Raw genomic sequence first — 21,051 nt, forward strand, 5'->3', positions numbered from 1 at the left:
GGATCGCGCGTTGAATGGTATGCGATTTGGTTCTGCGTAAGGCTAGCAAATTTAATAAAAAAAAAAGTATGCAAGCGTGTCAGAACGCGACGAAAAGGCGAATTGGCCAATTGTCTTAAGACAATGGCAATCGGTACTTAAGGTAAGGGAAGCTACAGTGCGGGCGGAATTGTTTGGATATTGGGTTCAACTTTTTTCTGTTTTGTATGTAAAGGTGCGTGTGCGTAAGATTGCAATCCAAGCTCACAGTGGAAAAAGGTGAAGTGGATTAAGATCTGAAGGCTTTTTCGGTCGTTGGATTATTGATAGTCCCGGGCCACCTAGCTATTGGGTACTTTGGGTACTAAGGCATTTCTAGCTTGTTTGTGTGGGTAAATGGTTAAAAAAACTTGTACCTAAGGCACGTACGAAAAAAAAAGGTACTTTCGTTAGTACAACAACATTTATCGTTAGTGCTTGCCTTCCAGCTGACGCACAGGCCGGATTAGTGCACTTACCTTAAAATCTAGGTAAGTTCCTTCCCTAAACTCTCCTGACCTCGACATGAGATTGGTACCTGCCACTATAGCAGCTGAGCACATACCAACCTGTACCTAAGGTAGGGATTATTTCCCCACAGTATTTCGGCATTTTCTTGGCTGTGATTTACTAACTTGAACCGCGCAGATGGGATATCATAGTGGCACGTGCGAGTCATTGACTGTATGCAAGGTACCTGGGTACGTACATATGCACGGGGAAGCTTGAGCAGTTGACCTAGATGCCCTGTTAGGAAGAACTCGCTAAGGTAGCCGCCCGGATTGATCTACCTACATGTTTTTGTGCTTCGTACTGTACGAATTCAGTCAGTGTACTTCTTTTTTAATTGAAATAACATTATGTACCTATGGAATGTTTGCTGGTGTGCACCCACACCTTTTTCTCTCTCTTTCCTTTCTTAGCATATATATAGGTAGGTACAGTAATCAGACGTTGGAATTTGTATGGATTGTATTTGTCCTGAATATCAGTCAAAGGATGCCAAGTTGCATGTCAGACATTACTGCATTTGGTTAAGGACGACCTATAAAAGCCTATCGTCTCAATATCTATCATGATAGAAGCAAAGCAAAGCAGATAAGTACCTAAGGTCGGTGATACAAACATTAAGGGCTGCGAACTCCGGCAACTTTGCTGCATTTATTTTTAGATATTATGGAATGGGCATTGATTGGTTTGTTTTTCCTTTCAGATTATTAGAGTCAAGTAATCAATATAAATTCACATCCAATCCTAGCAATCACGGCCACCCTTACTTCATCGCCATGGCCACTTAGTTGAGCTGTGAACTGAGGCTTCCGGGGTTCTATTGAATATTCCAAGGTTGTATTATTTCTTTAGATACCTGGGCACCTAAGGAATCGATGGTCCCATTTGTGATTCGAGCTTAAGGATAAATGTGGCCATCGCATGACTCAATCGTAAGTTGGATCTTATCGGTGTTGGATCTGATGGCGTGAAGCACTGTGATGTCATCATTTCGAAGTATCGATAACCTTCATACAACGATAAAATCATGACTAAAAGCTGATATCTTTATATCTAAGTATCATAAAAGGGACTCTATTTAAATTTAGCTTTTCTCTTCTTCTTTTACTCTATGATATAAATAAGAACCTCATATCATCCACCATTATCCAAGCTTGGCGCGTGGACGAATCAAAAGGAGAGATGCAAAAGATTGGATGTGAGAAAACCACGCCAATCTCGATGGTCGGCCAGTTGGAGATTAAGAATTCGGTTCCTGCCAGGAGGCATGCTTAGAAAAAATTAACTGTCACAGGGCGAATATCAATATTGCGCTCATTTTGAAGGGGTTTGATCCCGCCATCAGTAGCGGCAAGTTCAGGTTGAACGGGATAGACAAGCTGGTCGATGATATTGTTGATGTCAACAACAGAGGCTTCGGGTAGTCCCAACATCAGATACATTATACGATATTAGAGACTTCGTACAATGATCCGCCACATAAGTCTCTTTCAGTTTACCACGGACTACGGAAAAGAACTCGGGACCTCGATCAGAAAACGCATTAAGTGGGACAGTTATAATTGATTCTCCTTCACCAAGGCGAAGAACCAATAGCTACATATTCAAGAATTGCTTTTTCAGCAGCCAGCTGTAACACAAGGTACACAGATGCGAAGATACTGTCGCTATACATGATGCATTGTGGTCAATTGCTCCAAGGCAGGATGCGTCTACATCCTATTATCAGACTTTACAGCATAGTCGAAAACTCCCACACGCGCTACACGTCCCAACAAAGGCCTGGTTGACCTTTTAGCCACTTAAGCAGACGCTTACAAGATTTTCCTCACAGACCGGTCACCCTTCATGCAAGGGTTGGGCACTCGGGGTTAACCGGTGAGTATGCACTCTTAATTGATGCGTATGTCTAAGTCATTGTGTTACCCCATGTCTTGAAGACAGGTAAACACATTGATACATTACGTTGAACGCAGTCTTGGCATGCCAAATTATCTCAGAAACCTCCCGTCGATCATATGGAGCTTGTCACACCCAGTGGCTGGGGATTGTGACTAGTCCTCTCTAGGGATTCCTCCAGCTGTGACCACTGAAAATTGTCTTCTCCAGTCAATCTTGAAGAGCGTCTCAGTAGCGCTTATAAAGCTCAGGTACGCGCTGTTTCTTGACGATTCCGTCAGGCATAAAATAAACAAGGTCTAGCGGGTATTAAGCAGATTAGTCGGGATGGTGAATTTTCTCGATGTGTTCTTTAGAAATTGAATTTCTTTCCTAGGAGGTCGATTATTCGGATTTGATAGACATAGTGAAACGGGGTTTTCAATCATGAGCCATTGCAATAGGAGGCTTAAGGCAGAGCTCCGGTCGGCGTCTTCTCTTTTATCAATCTGTCGACTTACCATTTAAACTACTGGGCATGTCCATCAATGGTACGGCGACAAATAGACCAAGGTCAGCGGCATTTCGTCTCATGCGTCGGTCGCACGAAGTTAAATAAATATTGTCAATCCGTAATCTAGTAGCGGGGGGTCATCCCTTCCGGTGGTTCCCCACGGCGGCGGTTGTTCTGGCCTGAATGGCCCCCATTGCCTTTATAGCCCCGGCCACCACAGCCTGCTAGTTCCGGCGCGGGTTATATCTAGATGGCATTCTAAATTGACGGTGCGGCGGCATTTGTAGCTTCGGCATCGACCCGATGCTCCATGTTGGGGATACCCCGGCATCCCCCTCACGCCGAGAAGAGTAAGAACTAGATCAAGGCTAGCCACATACATACCTGCACAAGCCGACTAGGACTCTCGGGTCGTAGAGTGAGTAATATGTGTTTAGGTCCGATCGGTGGTGGGCAACGCTGACTATCTTCAAGGATAACAGGGTAAGCGGATGCCGTCAAGGATTATGTGCCTCCCAGCTACATCCGTTCGCCCTCCGGTAGACTCCACATCTGTCGATACGATGCCATCTTGATTACCACTAACACATCAATTCACCTACCCAAAATACCTATATAGGTTTTCTGGTAATCATGTTTTTACACCGACTCTCTTCTAACGCCCGGGATATTTATCTAATTCTTAGAATTCTCGGTTTTCGGATGTCTTACTAAATTGATAATGATTTTGAAGATTTGGCCCTAATGATTAAACAATAATTACCTAGGTATCATATCCACAATGAACGTTTCTGGGACGCCCCAGGAAATTTCGCCGCAAGCTCATCGCGGAAAGAGTGATACAGGCCCACAGCCACTTGGTGCACAAGATAAATCTCTCGAGGCAAATATTCCAATACCGATCCTACCACGTCGAAAATGGTGGTGGCCATTCCCTGCTCCTCCAACCGAGGAAATAGGACATCCTCCCGACGGTGGTATCATTGCCTGGCTCCAAGTTTTGGCAGGGCACCTCACATGCTTCATTACTTGGGGGTTGATAACTAGTTTCGGTATCTTCCAGTCGACATATGAGGAGATGCTCGGCGAGTCAGCATCTACTGTATCATGGATTGGCACTATGCAGACCTTTACCCTTCTATTCGTGGGGACGGTATCAGGACGCCTAAGCGATGCGGGCCTCGTTCATGAAGCTGTCTTTGTGGGAACACTATTTATCGCCTTTGGAATGTTTATGACTAGTTTGGCTACGCAGTACTATCAGCTCTTCCTCGCACAAGGGCTCTGCATCGGATTAGGGATGGGCATTTTGTATATGCCTGGTCTTTCGGTACCGTCGTCATACTTCAAGGCGAATAAATCTTTGGCGGTCTCTATCATTGCATCAGGGGCAGGGTCGGGTGGCTTGGTGTACCCAGCAATGGTTCAACAGCTGCTTCCTCGAGTTGGTGAGTAAACCTCCCTCGCGTGACATGGGAGTAGGAACTTATGCTGCGACTAATTAGGATTTGGATGGACAATTCGTTATATGGCTTTCGTGACTCTTTTCGTCGCCGTTCTCATTAATGTTCTCCTGCGGGTGCGAGTACCGGCTCGTAAATCGGGCACCCTGGCGGATTTTCGAGCTTTCAAGGAGCTGCCATACGTCCTTTTCATTGTGGGCTTCTTCTTTATATATTGGGCTGTGTACTTTGCCTTCTATTATGTTCGTGTCCCCCTTTCTTATTGCGATTCCATTGCTGACTCACCTTGCTAGATTGATCTCTACGGCCACACTTACGCGAATTTCACATCCCTCGACTCCATCGATATCCTGTTAATCACTAATGCGCTAGGGATTCCAGGTCGTATTGTCCCTGGTTTTATTGCCGCGAGGTATTTTGGGCCTTTGAATACTGCTATCCCCACGGCGATTGCGGTTAGCATCGTCTTGTATGGTTGGATTGCTGTCGCACATGCACATGGTCCGCTCTATGCGTTTGCTGCAGTATATGGTTTTGTAGGTAGTGCTATCCAATCGCTGTTTGCTGCCTCACTGGCAGCACTAACGACAGACTTGAGCCAGCTTGGGACCAGGATGGGAATGGTATTCAGTGTGGTGGCGTTTGCATGTCTGACAGGAAGTCCGATTGCGGGCGCTATCATAGATGCAAACAATGGCAGCTATCTGGGAGCGCAGATCTGGGCGGGTACATGTCTGTTACTGGGTGCCATAGTTCTGACTGCAGCAAGGATAAGCCGGACGGGGTGGGTACTGAGGATAAAGGTTTGAGATAGGACTCCCGACTCATTAATAGAAGTTGATTTCAGGGCCGAGGATCGTGAAGGACATTTGTAGCTAAGGCCGATGTATTATTGAGTGTATTCAACAGCGCTGCACATATAAATGTTGGTCTAGAAAAGTTAATAAAGAGCTGAAGGGCCTTGAAAATGAATTTATGACGGTAAAACTCCGGATATGGAGAGGTGGGGTAAACGGACGGGAAAATCATTGGTCCCCGTCCCGACCGATGATTCGATTGAGATAATCCAATTCTTGGAACTCTACCTTCTACATCATGCACCTTATCTTATAATGAAGCGACGACGATAACCCGAGTTCAATGGAGACGACTGGGACACCGTTCAATTAGATAAAATCTGAAATCGGCTTCAATTTAATAAGTAACATCGAATTGTGACATCCAGATGTCCCTGCAATTCCGGACCTAACCATCACATCGTCATTGTCACTATCGCTGAACATTCAAGATGGTAGTCCGAACAACTTCGCTTAACTCTATAAAGAATCTTCTCCCAAAGATACACCAACCCTTACCAATAAGCCGCCGCGACTCTCAACAATTACTCGAATCCATCACTACCTCTTTCCGAAGGAACCTTGACGAGGAACACCCATGGGAACATGGCAACGAGCCAGTATCGCAGAACTCGATTCCCCAAAGCAGAAAACCTACTGCTTCGACATTCATAAACTCAAATTCCTCATCACCGTCTCCTGCGTCGACAGATATTTCGAATCGCCAACGTCCTACAGACCGTCATCTACGCGCCATTCTCTCCAACCCACTTTTTGCTCATCAAAATAACAAGAAGTCGCCAGCGGCCCGTAGAAGCCAACTCGATGTATTCGACCATGCCGTAGCGAGAGGGCTTATGACACCCCGGCGCGCTGCTGGTTTCCTTGCCAAAGTGAGATCAGAGATAGTAGGCGAATCCGAAGATGATATCCGACTGGGCATGGCCGATTCTGGTGCTGGGCTTCGAGTAGTACAATGGCTTAGGGCGTCTGGCTTAGAAAACAATCTCCAGTTTCTTTCCGATCCTGTCCTATTCCCAGCACTTATACCTTTCATGTATGCTGAAGGACTCGAAGAAGTAGCTTGGCATTGGATGGCGCGTATAGGTACCCGTGACGAGGCTGATGAGATCAAGGACGCTCAATTTGCTGTCCTGTCCTCACTTCTATACGCGATTATGAAGCAGACAAACACCTCTTATTCCGGGCTCAAGACTAGCCTTGATCCATCGTACGAGGCCGTTATCCGCGCAAACGATATCTTACCAAAGAAGAACGTAACACTCAAAAGTCTTAAGGATATCTGGGTTGATTTATCATGGGCTTCCACCGTATTCGCTTCGGAACGACCTAAACCTTCAGCTCATTTATTCGAATCTTTCGTCAAAATTGGGCGTCCTCTCAAAATGCGACTTGATTTAGCCCATTTAGAACTTCACCATCCATTAACGCCGAATCATTTTGCCGCCGTTCAGTTCATGCATCGCAATGCCAACTCGACCGACCTTCGCCCCATAATTAGGAAGAGGCTTCTCTGCTTAGCTATGGATACGGCTGATCGGCTCAAGGAGGTTGGGGATACTGAAGAAGTCTCATGGGTTGAACGCTTCCTAACGAGATTAGGCTACGACCTAAATACATGTATCGGTATCTTTAACGCTCTAGAGGGAAGTTTAATTGCGTCAGAACTGCCTATACGTCGTATGTAGATATTCGTGGAAATACGACATGATTAATGATTATGGAGTTAAATTGGATGGTACTATGGGAAAGGGATACCTGCGAGGGCCGGCGTTTGGGGGCATTGCACTCGCATAGCTTTACAATTAGGTACATATGCATTTACCTCAAAACATAAATATAAATTCGTGGAAAGATATCACGAGATACTCATAAATTCATGAACATTATTAGATCCTCGTTTTTCGTATCTTGCTCAATACAATGCACATCAAGGTCGTGTATATACATGTTTCGCCACCTCAAATCGCTTGACAAACATCATAGGGTATCGTACAATCGCCCGACGAACTAAAAGAATGCTCAAAATCGTACATATCAGTCGTTTCTCATATCCTTTTGTTATTCCCACCCGCTTAGATCTCTCGTCAACACATTCCATCATGATATTATTACGTATTACAAGCAGCCAACAACGAAAGAGAGGGGACAGGAGACGAAGAGGCTCACTCCTCCATCCCATTCACAACCCTCAAAGCACGCCTAGGACCCAAAACAACACTAATAAAATTCGGCTCGCGCCCATCCAACAACGCCTCAGCCGACCCACCACTCGCGGTACTTCGACTTGCACCGCTCTTCGAACGTCCAATGCCACTTACACCCGCGCCATTACCGCCGTTGATATAACTACCATAACCCCAAGGATTCCGATCCTCACTAGGCCTCGGTCTCCCCGACCCATTCCCGGAACCTGAAGTTCCGGGACTGGGCTCATCACTACCGGTCATGAATTTTGGCTCGTTGAGATGGCCTACCCAACCGAAATGCTCGCTATCCACGCTGGAGGAACCGCGACGGTGCGCTTTGAAGAACTTTTCACGCATACCGCCTGCACCGGGTGGAGTGGTGAAACTATTGCTGTCGTCTTCGACGGCGCCGGAGTATCGGTTTGCGACTAGCATGTGTCGCTTATAGGCCCGGACTTGGCGACGGTAGAGCCATGCGCAGAATCCGAGGTAGAGTGCTGCGAGGCCTGCAAAGCCGGCTATTACGCCTGCGGCGATTAATCCGCCGTTTGTGCCTTCTGGTGGGGAAGATCCTGGAGAGGCGGGGTTCGTGCCGACGGTGTTTGGGCTATTGGTTACCGTCGCTGTGCTGCCGGGTTGTGTGATTGTGAATACGGGTGGTGTACCGGTTTTGAAGGGTCCGTCTGTAGCTGGCCCGGAGGCGGGTTGGGTAGCGGTTGCGCCGCCGTCGGAAGAACCGCCTACGATGGATTGGATTATATCGGGGACTTTGTATCCGTAACTACCGGCGAGGATGCTATTTTCAGTGTGATCATCTGCGGGATGGTCTGCGGCATTGAATAAGTTCTTCCACTGGAGTTTTGAGGCGTCAAAATTATAGATGCCAGGATTGTCGCATGCGATTTCTGTTCCAACATAACCGCCGATTACAACCATCTGGCCGTCTCGTGCAGCGCATTGGTGGCCAGCTCGCGCAGACGGCTCTTTGCTCGTTGATGTGTCGATTTTGATCCATGTGAACGAAGGGACGGTTAAGATCCATATATCCGTGTATTGAGTTTGGTTTCCGTATGGGAGTAGGTTCTGACCTCCATACATATAGATGTTGAATGAACTAGCATCGGGGGCCGAAAAAATAACTGCGCACGGATTGACCCGGACCTGGGGCGCTTCGCCAGAAGTCACTTGGTGGTACCAGGTACTCGTCTTGATGTCGTAAACATCGATGGTACTCATAGAAGAAAATGCGTCGGTAGTTTCGTGGTCCCCAACCACTCCTCCACCGAGACCTAGTAAAATACCATTTGGTCCCCAGCCAGGTACATAAACGAGGACGCCATCGGCTCGTTCCGTGAAGCCATCTTGGTTTTGGATGCCACCCCACGTAATATTACGATAAGCGCCTCCAGCGGGGGCGCCAGACGAGCGGAGTGACTCAACTCCGGAATTGGCGTACCCGGGGTGTGTGAACTCAAGCAGACTTTTTAAATACACTCGCCCGATTTGGTCCGTCCACCCCGGCGTAGTAGCCCAATCGAGGTGCCCCCCAAAATACCAACTAACGCCGAGTTCGGGTACAGAGATGCCAGCACCTTCTGCAGCCCGTTGTACAAGAACTCCCTCGGGATCCGAATAGTTCCCAGCTGATGTTTTAGGATTTTGAAATTCAGTCCATGTTGACGATGCGACGTCGTACATCCACGTCGATATTGGTGAGGGTTCCGCGACAGGAGTGTCGGAGAATTCGCCGCCGTAGAGGTAAAGACGGTCTAAATCGTTCCAGAGATAGCCAAGAGATACAGCTGGAGGACCAGATGGTCGAGGAAGACCAGTCAGAGCTGGTGAGCTGATATCCCACGATTTTGTGAGATCGAGTGTGATGAAGTCATTGTCTAGCGTTGGTTAGCAGCGGTCGCAATTGCCTCGTACATCTTGAACGTACTCCATTCGTCTGATGTTTGACTTCCCGTAGACTTCGACCGGCCACCGTAGAAATAGACGGTCCCGTTAATTAGAGCGCCTAGAATCCCGGTCAATTACATCTTACTAGTAGCAATAACGGAAGTAGCATTCCTTACTTTGGCCTGCCCATCTTGTACATACGTCGGTGGGACTATTCTCGCGGGTCTCGAGGATAACGCTCGAGGGAGGCCTGATCACGCCTGCGTCTGCGCCGCTGATTTCAACCTTCTGACGGCCGTTATTATAACTAATGGTAGGAAGAACAATTGCGATAAGCAGAGCGATCATGGAGAGCCTATGAAGCCCTGCGGTGGTGGGAGGTGGCGCACTGGTAGCAGTTTTAATTCTCGGGCGCCTCGTCGGCGTCAACTTGGAGAACCACCTTGATTTTCCTTCCGACGAACTTTCTTCCCTGTTGGAATCTTTCCTTTCGATTGGGGACGTCGTTTCTGAAGTCGACCCCATTCTTCCGCTCGGTTCGCTTTCTTCGTTTGTCTCAGAAGTCGTATCTTGGTGACCTTCTTGTTGATCTTCCTCTTCCATCAACCCTACCTCCTTGAATATCGATCGTCGGTTTTTCCGAATGTTGCTACCCATCGGGAGTGCTGGGAGTTTCGAACCTTCTCTTAACCGATCCGACGTTTTTAAGGAATTAAATCTCGGACGCCCAGTCGTGTTTTGTTGGCTTCCAGGGTCGGATTTTCCGTGGGAAATTTTGGTAAAAGTCATGGTGAAATTATATTCAGCTATCGCGAAATACTAGAGTACGGTATATAGCCCCCAAAATCGCTCCTTGCAGAATAGCATCGCCACTCTATGCATGGTGATGACTATGGGAGGGGGAATGGCATCCCCATATATGAACATGAGGTCACAAGGCAGCTTTTAAAGAGTTTTCAGAGGCGGGTTGAAATGCATAACAACAACAAGGGGGCCAATCTCGACGGAGATGCTGCTACTTAGGGGTACAACAAGCACCGGGATTTACTGTAACATGTCTAGTTAGGTACCTAGGACTACCGATTCAGAATGTAACTGGGTGACATGGACTCTTGGTCCACTACATCATGGATACATGATGGAGGTTGGATGCCATGATTGCATCAACCAGTAATGATTCTATACTATAAAGAGCCCATTAGTAGGACCCAATGAGTTGAAGTAGGAAACTTGCGAGAAACTTGGAAATTTGTTAATAGAAGTCGGTAAGTGTGTTGTTACTCATTACCCTTTTAGGCCAGGAACGAGCAGGTTCAACAAAGATGATTGGCTCTTGAGAATTGGGGCGGTCAGGGGTAGGTCAGGCATGACGACATACCCCAAGATCTAGTCGATCCAAAGTCCGAAAACTGAAGCATTAGACAAGATTGGTTCTCCACATGGAGATTTTGCTCCTGGCTGCATTTCTTCTAGTATTCTAGTACGTTATGAAGAAGCGCGAAGATCGACGTTTGAATGGATTGGTTGGAGATGGTCGGTTGATGGTTAAATTAAGTTGTTGAAAATAGTATAACTCGTAAACCGTTCCTGGTGATGCGGAGGTCGCTAAAAGCTTAGTATGTCTGGCTGGTGGATAAAATGAGTTGTTCCTGGGAGTGGTCACTTTCTTCGTCCTTCTACGCGATGTGGAAGATTTGAAGTAGTAGATTTTAGACAACCTTAAAACTTGAAATCTCGAATGTGGCGTCCGGATCATGGAGTTCCGGGCATTGTAAATGCGCCACAACACTGCCACACTCGACGCCTCTAGATAGTAGGCGCTGAGATACTCGTAAGTACCTAGATACTTGTACCATGGAGGCTAATACGTACCTATATGTTAACATAAAACTACAATTGAAGCTGTAGGGCACTCGAATTATCACATACCTACCTAGGTAGCTAAAATATCTGGCGGTAGCTCCTAGGTATATACGGCGTCGATGTTCCAGCTATAGGGTTGTATGTGTGTGGATACAAGTCGTGAAACATAAGGCAGTATCGGTGTCGGGTGTTAACACGCGCCGATGTAAATTCTACGCCTTTTTCGGTACTAGTGCAGTCTCACTTTCGACGCACCCTTACGGGTGCAGCGCTTTAATTTACAAATGGTGCAGTAATTAACAATTGCCGAGGTACTTCCGACTCCATAGAAATCTCATATAAATACACGTATTTTACCCAAATCAAAATATTGATCTAACCAGGGAGCACCCCGTAGTACATAAGCAGCCATACTAATTACATGGTATCGGATGTACTTCGGGCGACTTGCGAATCAATGCACCATTTGTAAATTAAAGCGCTGCACCCGTAAGGGTGCGTCGAGAGTAAGACTGCACTAGTACCCTTCTAAATATTTTTTATTTGGCAGTTTAATATTATTCAATCGCACGCAACTATGGAAGCAACGATGGCTGCTATTAATACCATTCATGACTCATGTGAGATATATGTATCTTCAAAGTATAACTGCATTATATCGCATGAACAACTTTCAACTCCATTCCACATTGAAATTGACATCAATTATGTGATCAGCATACTGCCAATCCACTCACCCACCAGGAACATGATCGAATAATATGCCCTAGGAAAATCGTCGGCGCCGTATAATAGTCTACTACTACCGCTAAAATGGGTCACAATGATCGAGAGTTGCCGGGCTTACCATGCGAAATCTTTCTCATCGCATGTTCATATCTATCGCCTCAGGAAGCACGATCGTTACGATTATGCTCTAAAATATTTGCAAACATTGGAGCTTGTCGCGGCTTCGAGCAGATCACCTTCTTTCTCTACGGTCCCGATCTCGAGAAATTACACGATATTACTAATCACCCTATCATTAGCAAAAATGTCAAGACCATCGTTTATGAAGCAGCCATCCTCGAGGACGAGTTCCTTAGCTTCGAACAATACAGAGAGAAATCCCGTAATTTCTACTTGCACAATCGGGTGAAAAATGTTAAGAAGAATTGGATCCCGGATATCGCGTTCCGGAAAGCACCTATCGATTCGGAATATATACAAGAGAACTACCTAGAATACAAAAGGATCTTCACTCAACAAGCCCTGATACTTGAGCAGAACTTGGATTTCGAACATCTCAAGGCAGCCATCCCCAAACTCAGAGGTCTAAGGGAGATTGAAATCAACAACGCGCGCCCCCTTCGACGATCGCCCTTCGATGCATTTTTCGCTCGGATCAACTGGTCATATCCCGAAATGGCCAGACGGCAGGTAGAAGCTGTCATGCATGGGTTGAAAAACTCTGGTATCCAGTTGCACACCCTTCGCGGCCTTAAACTAGAGTCATGCTTAATTAATCCACAGACCCTCGATATTATGGCTATAGCATGTGGTAGGTTAAAGTCGATCAACCTTGAGTTCCTCGGCAAGGACACGTATATCTTTGGTTACATAAGTATACCTGGAGAACTCCGTGCATCGACCCAGGATAGCGCACTAAGAAAGTTCTTTTCACGCCTTCCCAATCTTGAAGTCCTGGATTTGAAATTCATTGAGTCACTGATGCTTATGAAATATCCGGTTCGCCTCTACGATGTTATTACTCCGGGTTTCGTATGGGCAAACCTGCGCGAAATTTGTCTACATTTCATCGAGAGCGAGAGATAGGAGTTACTCGCTTTCTTCGAGGACCACCAGCTGACGTTAAAGACCCTCCAATTGCATAATTGCCGACTTTCTACTTCTTCGTGGCTGAAGCTAATATGGCAGATGAAAGGAAGATTGAAATTGCATGACATACGCATCACTGGGAGAATTACTGGCAGATTCGAAGCAGGAGAAAGATATTCAGGCGCGGGCGGGGGTTCTCACTCAGACGAGGAGCAATACTGGTGGATTGGACATCTAGGACTACGTTCTCCTCTAAGTCTTGTAGCTGACATAGCGGCTTGGATTATTCACGATGGGCCGTTCCCACCATTCCCTGGGGTACTATCATATGAAGTGGATTAAACTTATGATGATATATTCGGATGGAGAGAGCCACAAGCGGAAATCATTGCTTTTACGGCTAGACACTCATTGTACGACTCGAACACAACAAGCTAAACAATTCGCATGACATTCCCACATCCTATCAATAACACGTCGAATTACAAAGCGGTTATAATTAGCGTCAGAAGGGAAATTCAATACACTCAGTTTCAGGTTATCAAACAGTGCGCATCTGATGTTACACGTCCCAAATGAAATCACGCGGTTACAACCCCAACACGATTCTCATAATTATAATAACGGAAGGGCAGAAATCATCATCGAATCTGGCTGGACAAAGCCTAACTCCCTGGCGTACTTGTATTTGAGCCTTTAAAGACCTTTGATGACCCTTGACTGGAGTCCTGACTCGATTATAACTTATTCGATTTGAAGTGATTGGGAGCATATCCTACCAACCCCATTCGCCGCAAAGTACATGGATTCAAGGGAATAGGGCCACTGATGTGACTTGGAAGTGAACAATTCCTTATTCCTCAAACCAGTATTTACATTTAAATCCCATCTGAATTTTCTAAATTACTGTACACTTCTACCGCAGTGCAACGCTACGCAGACCCGAGAGATAGAAAAAAAAAATAAATCTACCTCCCCGATCGCAACACGCAAAATGTCCATTTTTCTGCTCCTCCTCCTATTCACAGGAGCCTTTGGAATTAACGATTGGATTACGCTTGCACCTGGATCGACGTTATACTTATCCGGCACGCAGAAAATAGAAGACGTCCTTAACTATACACAAACAAGTACAACGATGTTGGCGCATGGGGTTTCCCCGAACATTTCGGCCAACGCGACGGCGCCGCCGTATCCCATGACGAACCCTTCCGTTCATGGGCATATTCCCACACCAATGCCCGCGGCTTTACTTGTGCCCTTAAACTCTTCTAGTCTGGGCCCGATTACTCCTTTTCAGATTCACGAAACTGCCACTAGCACCCCGCCCCCTTTCCAGAACTCGTCGGTCCCTCTCGCAACAGACAAAATATCGACTTGCGTTACGGTAACTTTGACCAAACCGACTACGACTACTGAGACGGTTTACATCACGAAGACAGATGGTGGATGTGTGGCGCACGGTGTAGACCCGGCGACATCCCCGATTGTAACATCTCCTCCCACTACCCAAAGTCTCGTGGCCACCACCACTATAGTTGATACTTCAGCATCACTCATGTGGGGCGCGCCTGTGCAGGGAGGGAGCGGAGGAAGTCCCGATGTGGATGGTGGCGATGATGATGGGGATGCCAGCCCTATCCCGGACTCACCTGTTCCTTACACAGTGACGATTACCACTTCTATACTAGCACAATCGGTTCAAGATTCAGCCACGAGTACGAGCTCGAGCTCGAGCTCTATTACGGTTCCTCAACATAAACCACCGGTAATGGACACGATACCCGCTGGAAATGATCCTGGTGTTGCTGCGCCGACAATGAGCACCACCCCGACTCCGGAGGCATCGATCAAGCAAATGACGACCAGAACGACTCCCACTTGGGATCCTACCATCGAGCCAGCTGTAACGGGCACGTCTTCCACTAGTACTTCGTCAGACCAACCGTCAACTCTAGATTCGACAACTGAGCAACCCACAACGAGTACGTATTCTGTTAGTACCCCATCGGACCAACCACAGACGACGAGCACCACTCCCGTTCCGGATACCTCGGTCCGAGAGCCGTCTCATACAACTCCCACTACTACGGCGTCGACTACCATCAAGGTCACTCCGATAGCTCGGTAAATGGCGGGTCTTCATTATGATAAGCTCGTGAAATTTTGAGGAGGGCGGCAAAGGATACATTATGTGACTGAAGGCTATGGCAGAATGTATCATTCATAGATAGTTTGTAGCCATACTCTTTACGGGAAATTGTGTTGCGGCCCCTTATGCAAGTGGGATGAGATAGTATTATGCATTTTGGAAAGTATTTAATGTATATTCCCACCCCTTGTGCTTTTTGAGGAGCCTTTTTCTAGGGAGTTAATTGACTTCTTTCCTTAAACCAAGAGAACTTTGTGATACAGTGAAATGTGATCGTATATCTTTAAGCCCACTAATCGTGGATACACAATAAAACTAATTAAGAAGGGACAATGAAACCACCGCAGTTGTTTTATTTAATTGGTATTAATAAGATGATATTACTCCTGCTTAACTAACGACTGAGGTTGATTTCTAAATGAATAGTGCAGTCTTTCCAGTTAATGAGGCCGCCTTGGCTTGCTTCAATATAAAACACGACCATATTGATGAAAGCGTTTCCGATACCTTCAGAATTTTCCTCTAGCAACTTTTCCATTCCGAGTATGAAGGGGTTATTCTTCCTGACTTCGACCCATCCTCTTTCTCCTGTGTTGATGTGGTACAAACCTGTGTCATCGTACCTGTCGATAGTTTTGAAGGCATTCCTTATAGCGCTACGAACGTCTAAATTTACGACGTCGTAATAAAAAACATTGTCTAAGGTGTTTAAGTTGCCGTGAATGAATTTGTAGCTGGTTGCAAGGACATTGCGAGCTTTCATTGGCGGATTAGTTACTTCGGTGTTGACAGTAAAACATATGTAATGGCCGCGAAACGTGGCAAATTTGGATATTTGCACTATAGAACCGTTGTTCCTTCGCTGTCGTGCTAGGTATACCTTAGGCTTTGCTCCGGAATAGTAATCATGTAGAAATTTCGCTTCGTCCTCTAGTAGGTACGAATTGTTGGTTATTTGAATAAGGAAATATGTCTCTGATATGTCCCATATGGTCCCGTTGGGATCGTAAAGGCTGTTGGAGGCCCAATTTGCAGAAGGCATGGTGAGCGTCCGGTTGGGGGGGATTTAATGCTACCGTGGATGACCGAATAGATAATTGAATGAATGACTAACTCTCGACTAATGATTAACTGCAGTGTGAATCATTAGTTGTCTCATTTATTCTTTGCACATATTATTTCACTGTACTGTGTTATGGTAGCGTACCTAAGTGAAAAGGGGGGTCAACAATTAGAATTATACGCTTTCTTGATGATACCTCAGGAGAAATGTGTCACGAGTAGTTAGTATTGATCGGAGCTAATATGGGATGATTATCTGTACCTAGGTATGTTTATCTACAGTTTGACTTAGCCGTTCCTGCTTGATCTTAAAGTCACAGGTGCCGGCTGTCACTTTGGATGAGTTGATAGCCTTTGGTCGCACTTACCTAGGAATCCTATCTTAATTGGGAGGTTCGACTTACTCTGGCTACTTTAGAGAAAGAGCGAAAGGGGTATCTACGGTATGCCAGGGTGGACGCTGACGCAGTAGGGCTGAAGTCGTAACAAGAAGGCTCGAGGGAGAGGATTTACTTCTTATCGAGTATCTACCTAGGTACTCAGGTATCTAATTTTAAAAGTGTTGAAACCCGCGCGAGTATTATCTAATATGTTAGCAGTTATACAGTGGAATAATTCGGACCACCCCTAAGGACATCGTGAAGTTCGATATGTGTGGAACTCTTAGTGTAAACAATCTTGCGGTTCATTAACAACATCATTATCTCCTAGTTCGCAGCAATGATAGTGTAGGTGTAGTTAATGACGGGATATAGGTAACACAAGAATGGTTCTTCGGAGTAATCACGATCATTTGATCTTAAGAATTCCTATTTTGATACTTGGAGTGTTGTCTCTGTTGACCTATCATGTTCAATTAAATTCACTACTACTACACCTGAATGATATTGAGATTCCCATCGACTCTTGATAGAGTTCTTGAATAGAAGTGAGTCTGGTGTTACAGCATGGTTGGTTTCATATTTAGCATCCGCGAATCCGGGATGAGACAGGAGGACAGGGTCTCAAAGCTTGCTTGCGGGGGAAGTGACTAGGACTACAGGGGTAATCCCCGCATATGATAAAAATCCCGCGTGGAGACCCTGACAAGACGGGATTCGATCTTGGTAAAAGTCAGGGTAGGGTTACGTTACGTGCGAATTCCTCATGGCCGTTTCCATGAGAATTACAAATCAGGATCTTAAGGGTCTCCTCTTTTTAAAGTCATGCATCGATTCATCCAAAGTTGTCTCGACTCTTGTAAGGGGTCCCGAGTCTGTATCAATTATTAGTGATAAAGGTTGAAGGTCGAATACATGTAATAGGTCCATACGCTCCGTACATCCATTGGATATTTCGAGTTAATGTTGGCTATCAAATCGGGCGGGTAATTGCTATACCGCCTCCGAAGAACAATATCTAGCCGAGAGTCTTATATGCACGTGGGAGAACGAAACGGAAGATATTGGATAGTGAAAGGAATGAAGATGGGATGGTGGAGAGCGAATGTGAGGGATTGGCCAGGCACCGAAATTCTGGACTAGATGCAATGTAACTACAAACAGAAAATGTAACGCTCTCTGGATGACCTAGTCCTACAATTTGATTTTTTTTCTCTTTTATGTTCTTCTTCAAAACCAAAGGAAAATAAGGTATAGAATTGGTTGGATATGATCGTAAATTGATTTATACTTGGAATTGTTAACTATTTCTACCTTCCGGTATGTAATTGGCTTTCCAAATCCGATCGGCAACCAAATGATTGTGAGTAATGTCCTGTATTAACACTTAATGTGCATGATTTCCTCATAAAATGTTAAGAAAGTACCGATTATACTGTTATTCATCTTATCAAATCAATGCCGGCACTTCCGCTGTCCGTGCTTGTCCTAAAGAGGGGAGAGCCGGGTATTCATTGTTTCTTGCATAATTTCATCTGCAGATCCTCCAATGTTGTATGTATTTTTTTTTTCTGAGATGTCATTCCTTAACTTCTAAGTTCTATGTAAATATCAATTCATTCATACATGTATGTTCCTATCTGTGATAATGTGACGCAATAACAATTGAATGTCTTTGAAACTCTTATTGAAATACTTATTTTTGCACTTGCAAGACACCGTTGTCCCGAACGATTGGGATGTACAAGTCATTAAGTAACTTCATGCAGTAGAGTATATGTACCTTTACTTCTATGTCCTGTACCCTCTCTTTAGTGGCTTAAACCCGAACAGCGAGCCATCCATGTACATGAGTAGACCCTTGATCCCTGTCGACACACTACTAAATCTTCTCTTCTGCGCTTCTCTTCCCCCATTGGCATCTTTGATTTCGATACCGAAACGACCCGTATCCTTGTTAATTCGTTCAACTCCGCCGATTCTTCTCTTCCTTCATACCCATACCCATACCCATACTCATTATCTTCTCTTTGCTCATAATTTCTAAAACCTCTTTTTTAATGTACCTGCCTATTATGTAGGTATTTAATTGTACCCCCGGAAGCCCTATACACCACCGAATATCGACCAACAATCCCTTGATGGATATCACACCCGTATCTACCGACTTGTATTAGCATCGATAGTAAAAGACCGTGCCGCGCCAGGGCGTGGTGTGCTAGGGACGGGGACGAGACCGACTCGCGCCATATAAAGACAAGCCATAAGCGAGGCCGAGTAGGACGAAGACGGAACCGTTACGATCATGCCCGAGAAGCCCCTTACTGTCGTTAAGTATGCGGCAGGCGCATCACTCGCTGCCATCACGCTATTTTACGTTTTTGCCCCCAACTATTTCTTAGATGGCGACTCCAACTCGGCGCGCAAGAAGGGTGCTGTAGTAGGACTATCCAACCCTGCAAACGATTGCTTCATCAACTCCATCCTCCAAGCCCTCGCCGGCCTCACCGACCTCCGAATCTACCTTATCCGAGAAAATCACCGAAGACGCATAGATGAGCCTTGGGTATATCAAGGAATAGTGGAAGATCCGGCATACAAAAATACACCGGAGTGGAAAACGCAGGGCTTGCAGGCTGGTCTTGTCACTAGGGGTCTTAAGGATATCCTTGACAGTCTCAATGAACGGCCTATCTATAAGAAAACAATTTCTGCCGCACCCTTCATTAGGGTTTTAGAAAATGCATTCAAGCAACGTATCAGTAGGCAGCAACAAGACGCACAAGAGTTTTTACAGGTTGTGGCGGAGCGATTATGCGACGAATACCATGCTGGCCGGAGGGCTCGACAAGCAGCGAGGAAGAAGAGTGGTATAGAAGCCTCATCGAATAGATCAGAACCAGTTGACGGGGATGCTGTCGAGGAACGTCTAGCAAAGCTAGCCGCCAATGGAGATGCCGATCCCGGCACACCGAATGGAAGTGCACTTAAGATAGAGGTAGACGCACTCGCCTCAAGGAGCGAGGACGAAGATGGGTTTCCGATGGAAGGCAAATACGAAAGTCAAATCGAATGTCAGACATGTGGTTTTAAGCCGAAGCCAACGGAGAGCACGTTCTGCACATTAACCCTAAATGTACCACAGTCTAGCTCGACGTCGTTAAATGCTTGCTTGGATGGCTTCTTTAAGACGGAATATATCGACGACTTTAAATGCGATAAGTGTCGTCTTGTAAATGCGAAAGGGTTATTGGAAGCCCGGATGTTACGATCAGATTCCGAAACCTACAAGTTCGATATGCGAGAAGCGATTGAGAAGCTACAACATGCCATCGATACCGACCCCGAGCACCCACCAACGGACGTTGAACTACCACCAATGCGAGACGCACCGACATGTAAGATCGCTAAACACACACGGTTAACAGGCTTTCCGAAGATTATGGCGATCCATCTTTCCAGATCCATTTATAACAGCATCTCGCAGAAGAACTCGGCTAAAGTATCCTTTCCCGAACAACTAGTAATGGGTGGCTTGCTCAGCCGCAAAAAGTACAAATTGCTTGGTACGGTTACTCACAAGGGTAGCCATCACAGTGGACATTACGAATCCTTCCGTCGCCAGAACGTGTCCATACCTTTTTCTACACCAAATGCTTTCCAAGGGTCTGGTGTTTTTACCAAATCTGCTACACCAAGCCCAGCTTCGACTCCCCGGGTTGCTGCTATCCGAAAATCGGGGGAACCTAGTCCCATAGTCTCTACTCCAGATCTTACTTCGTCTTCGTCCTCTTCAAATCAATCCGTTGATGGTTTTCCTCGACCGTCGACCGATTCACTGCCTTTAACCTCTCCGACTTCTAATAGAAGATCATGGTCTCGTCGCAGCCCTACTTCGTCTACAAAAGATCGCGATTCGGATACCATCAGCCTTAGGTCGGTTGTGGCATCTGCCCGATCAACAATGTCAAAGATATCACATTCGGCTAGGAATAGTAGACCGGGTAGCCCCTCCGGGAAGACGCCAGTTGCCCCAACGACAAATGGGAAAGCGGTTACACCAAAGCCGAACGGAGCCAAACCGAAACGTCGCAAGCAGAACGATCGGTGGTGGCGGATAAGTGACGAGAAGATCAAGGAAGCTAAGACGAGCGAGTTGCTAGGGATGCAACGAGAGGTTTATTTGCTCTTCTACGAATTAGAGCGCGAGGGTCCGGCGGAATCGTAGCAGGATGTAAGCCGACTCTTGGAAGACATTACACAGGCAGCGTCTTATGACCCCTCCGAAGATGAACGAGATGATCCATACTTTGAATACCGATCTCAGCAGAGTGTCGGTGGACGTATTGAGGTAGCTTTTTTAAAACTCGGATCCGTTATAGGGAAAATGTCTCGGAAGCTAAGAAAAGCCATCAGGAACGCGTGGAATGAGTACATGGGATATG

The 21,051-nt window shown here is 46.1% G+C and overlaps 7 protein-coding genes across 7 annotated transcripts; 5 read left to right on the forward strand and 2 right to left on the reverse strand.

Moving 5' to 3' along the window:
• Window positions 1-3,530: 3,530 nt before the first annotated feature.
• On the forward strand, window positions 3,531-5,239 carry F4822DRAFT_326440 (MFS general substrate transporter). The gene is made up of 3 exons (XM_051455561.1): window positions 3,531-4,368; window positions 4,426-4,625; window positions 4,677-5,239. The coding sequence occupies exons 1-3, from the start codon at window positions 3,702-3,704 to the stop codon at window positions 5,190-5,192; spliced, it is 1,383 nt and encodes a 460-aa protein (XP_051312560.1). The 5' UTR covers window positions 3,531-3,701; the 3' UTR covers window positions 5,193-5,239.
• Window positions 5,240-5,464: 225 nt separating this feature from the next.
• F4822DRAFT_411228 (uncharacterized protein) lies at window positions 5,465-7,141 on the forward strand. The gene has a single exon (XM_051458833.1). It carries the CDS (start codon window positions 5,672-5,674, stop codon window positions 6,926-6,928), a length of 1,257 nt encoding a protein of 418 aa, XP_051312561.1. The 5' UTR covers window positions 5,465-5,671; the 3' UTR covers window positions 6,929-7,141.
• Window positions 7,142-7,166: 25 nt separating this feature from the next.
• F4822DRAFT_326448 (uncharacterized protein) lies at window positions 7,167-10,464 on the reverse strand. The gene is made up of 3 exons (XM_051455562.1): window positions 9,508-10,464; window positions 9,372-9,449; window positions 7,167-9,321 (listed from the first exon to the last, which is right to left on the reverse strand). Exons 1-3 carry the CDS (start codon window positions 10,118-10,120, stop codon window positions 7,406-7,408), a joined length of 2,607 nt encoding a protein of 868 aa, XP_051312562.1. The 5' UTR covers window positions 10,121-10,464; the 3' UTR covers window positions 7,167-7,405.
• A 1,119-nt stretch (window positions 10,465-11,583) lies between these two features.
• On the forward strand, window positions 11,584-13,157 carry F4822DRAFT_326469 (uncharacterized protein). Its single transcript, XM_051455563.1, has one exon. It carries the CDS (start codon window positions 12,008-12,010, stop codon window positions 13,007-13,009), a length of 1,002 nt encoding a protein of 333 aa, XP_051312563.1. The 5' UTR covers window positions 11,584-12,007; the 3' UTR covers window positions 13,010-13,157.
• Window positions 13,158-14,522: 1,365 nt separating this feature from the next.
• Window positions 14,523-15,378, forward strand: F4822DRAFT_411233 (uncharacterized protein). Its single transcript, XM_051458834.1, has one exon. It carries the CDS (start codon window positions 14,571-14,573, stop codon window positions 15,141-15,143), a length of 573 nt encoding a protein of 190 aa, XP_051312564.1. The 5' UTR covers window positions 14,523-14,570; the 3' UTR covers window positions 15,144-15,378.
• Window positions 15,379-15,558: 180 nt separating this feature from the next.
• Window positions 15,559-16,206, reverse strand: F4822DRAFT_431658 (uncharacterized protein; the record flags this gene model as incomplete). The annotated part of the gene is made up of 1 exon (XM_051461510.1): window positions 15,559-16,206. One exon carries the CDS (start codon window positions 16,204-16,206, stop codon window positions 15,559-15,561), a length of 648 nt encoding a protein of 215 aa, XP_051312565.1.
• A 2,313-nt stretch (window positions 16,207-18,519) lies between these two features.
• F4822DRAFT_411234 (cysteine proteinase) lies at window positions 18,520-21,043 on the forward strand. Its single transcript, XM_051458835.1, has 2 exons — window positions 18,520-20,957; window positions 21,023-21,043. Exon 1 carries the CDS (start codon window positions 18,912-18,914, stop codon window positions 20,832-20,834), a length of 1,923 nt encoding a protein of 640 aa, XP_051312566.1. The 5' UTR covers window positions 18,520-18,911; the 3' UTR covers window positions 20,835-20,957; window positions 21,023-21,043.
• Window positions 21,044-21,051: the final 8 nt, after the last annotated feature.

The sequence above is a fragment of the Hypoxylon trugodes genome (genome assembly GCF_022578975.1).
Source record: "Hypoxylon trugodes strain CBS 135444 unplaced genomic scaffold F4822scaffold_7, whole genome shotgun sequence".
NCBI lineage: Eukaryota > Fungi > Ascomycota > Sordariomycetes > Xylariales > Hypoxylaceae > Hypoxylon > Hypoxylon trugodes.

Coding starts and splice junctions, on each gene's coding strand:
- F4822DRAFT_326440 (XM_051455561.1), top strand. CDS start 3,702: ATGAACGTTTCTGGGACGCCCCAGGAAATTTCGCCGCAAGCTCATCGC. Junction 4,369..4,425: donor ACAGCTGCTTCCTCGAGTTG/GTGAGTAAACCT, acceptor GCGACTAATTAG/GATTTGGATGGACAATTCGT. Junction 4,626..4,676: donor TGTACTTTGCCTTCTATTAT/GTTCGTGTCCCC, acceptor TCACCTTGCTAG/ATTGATCTCTACGGCCACAC.
- F4822DRAFT_411228 (XM_051458833.1), top strand. CDS start 5,672: ATGGTAGTCCGAACAACTTCGCTTAACTCTATAAAGAATCTTCTCCCA.
- F4822DRAFT_326448 (XM_051455562.1), bottom strand. CDS start 10,120: ATGACTTTTACCAAAATTTCCCACGGAAAATCCGACCCTGGAAGCCAA. Junction 9,450..9,507: donor TACAAGATGGGCAGGCCAAA/GTAAGGAATGCT, acceptor CCGGGATTCTAG/GCGCTCTAATTAACGGGACC. Junction 9,322..9,371: donor TCAAACATCAGACGAATGGA/GTACGTTCAAGA, acceptor AACCAACGCTAG/ACAATGACTTCATCACACTC.
- F4822DRAFT_326469 (XM_051455563.1), top strand. CDS start 12,008: ATGGGTCACAATGATCGAGAGTTGCCGGGCTTACCATGCGAAATCTTT.
- F4822DRAFT_411233 (XM_051458834.1), top strand. CDS start 14,571: ATGTGGGGCGCGCCTGTGCAGGGAGGGAGCGGAGGAAGTCCCGATGTG.
- F4822DRAFT_411234 (XM_051458835.1), top strand. CDS start 18,912: ATGCCCGAGAAGCCCCTTACTGTCGTTAAGTATGCGGCAGGCGCATCA.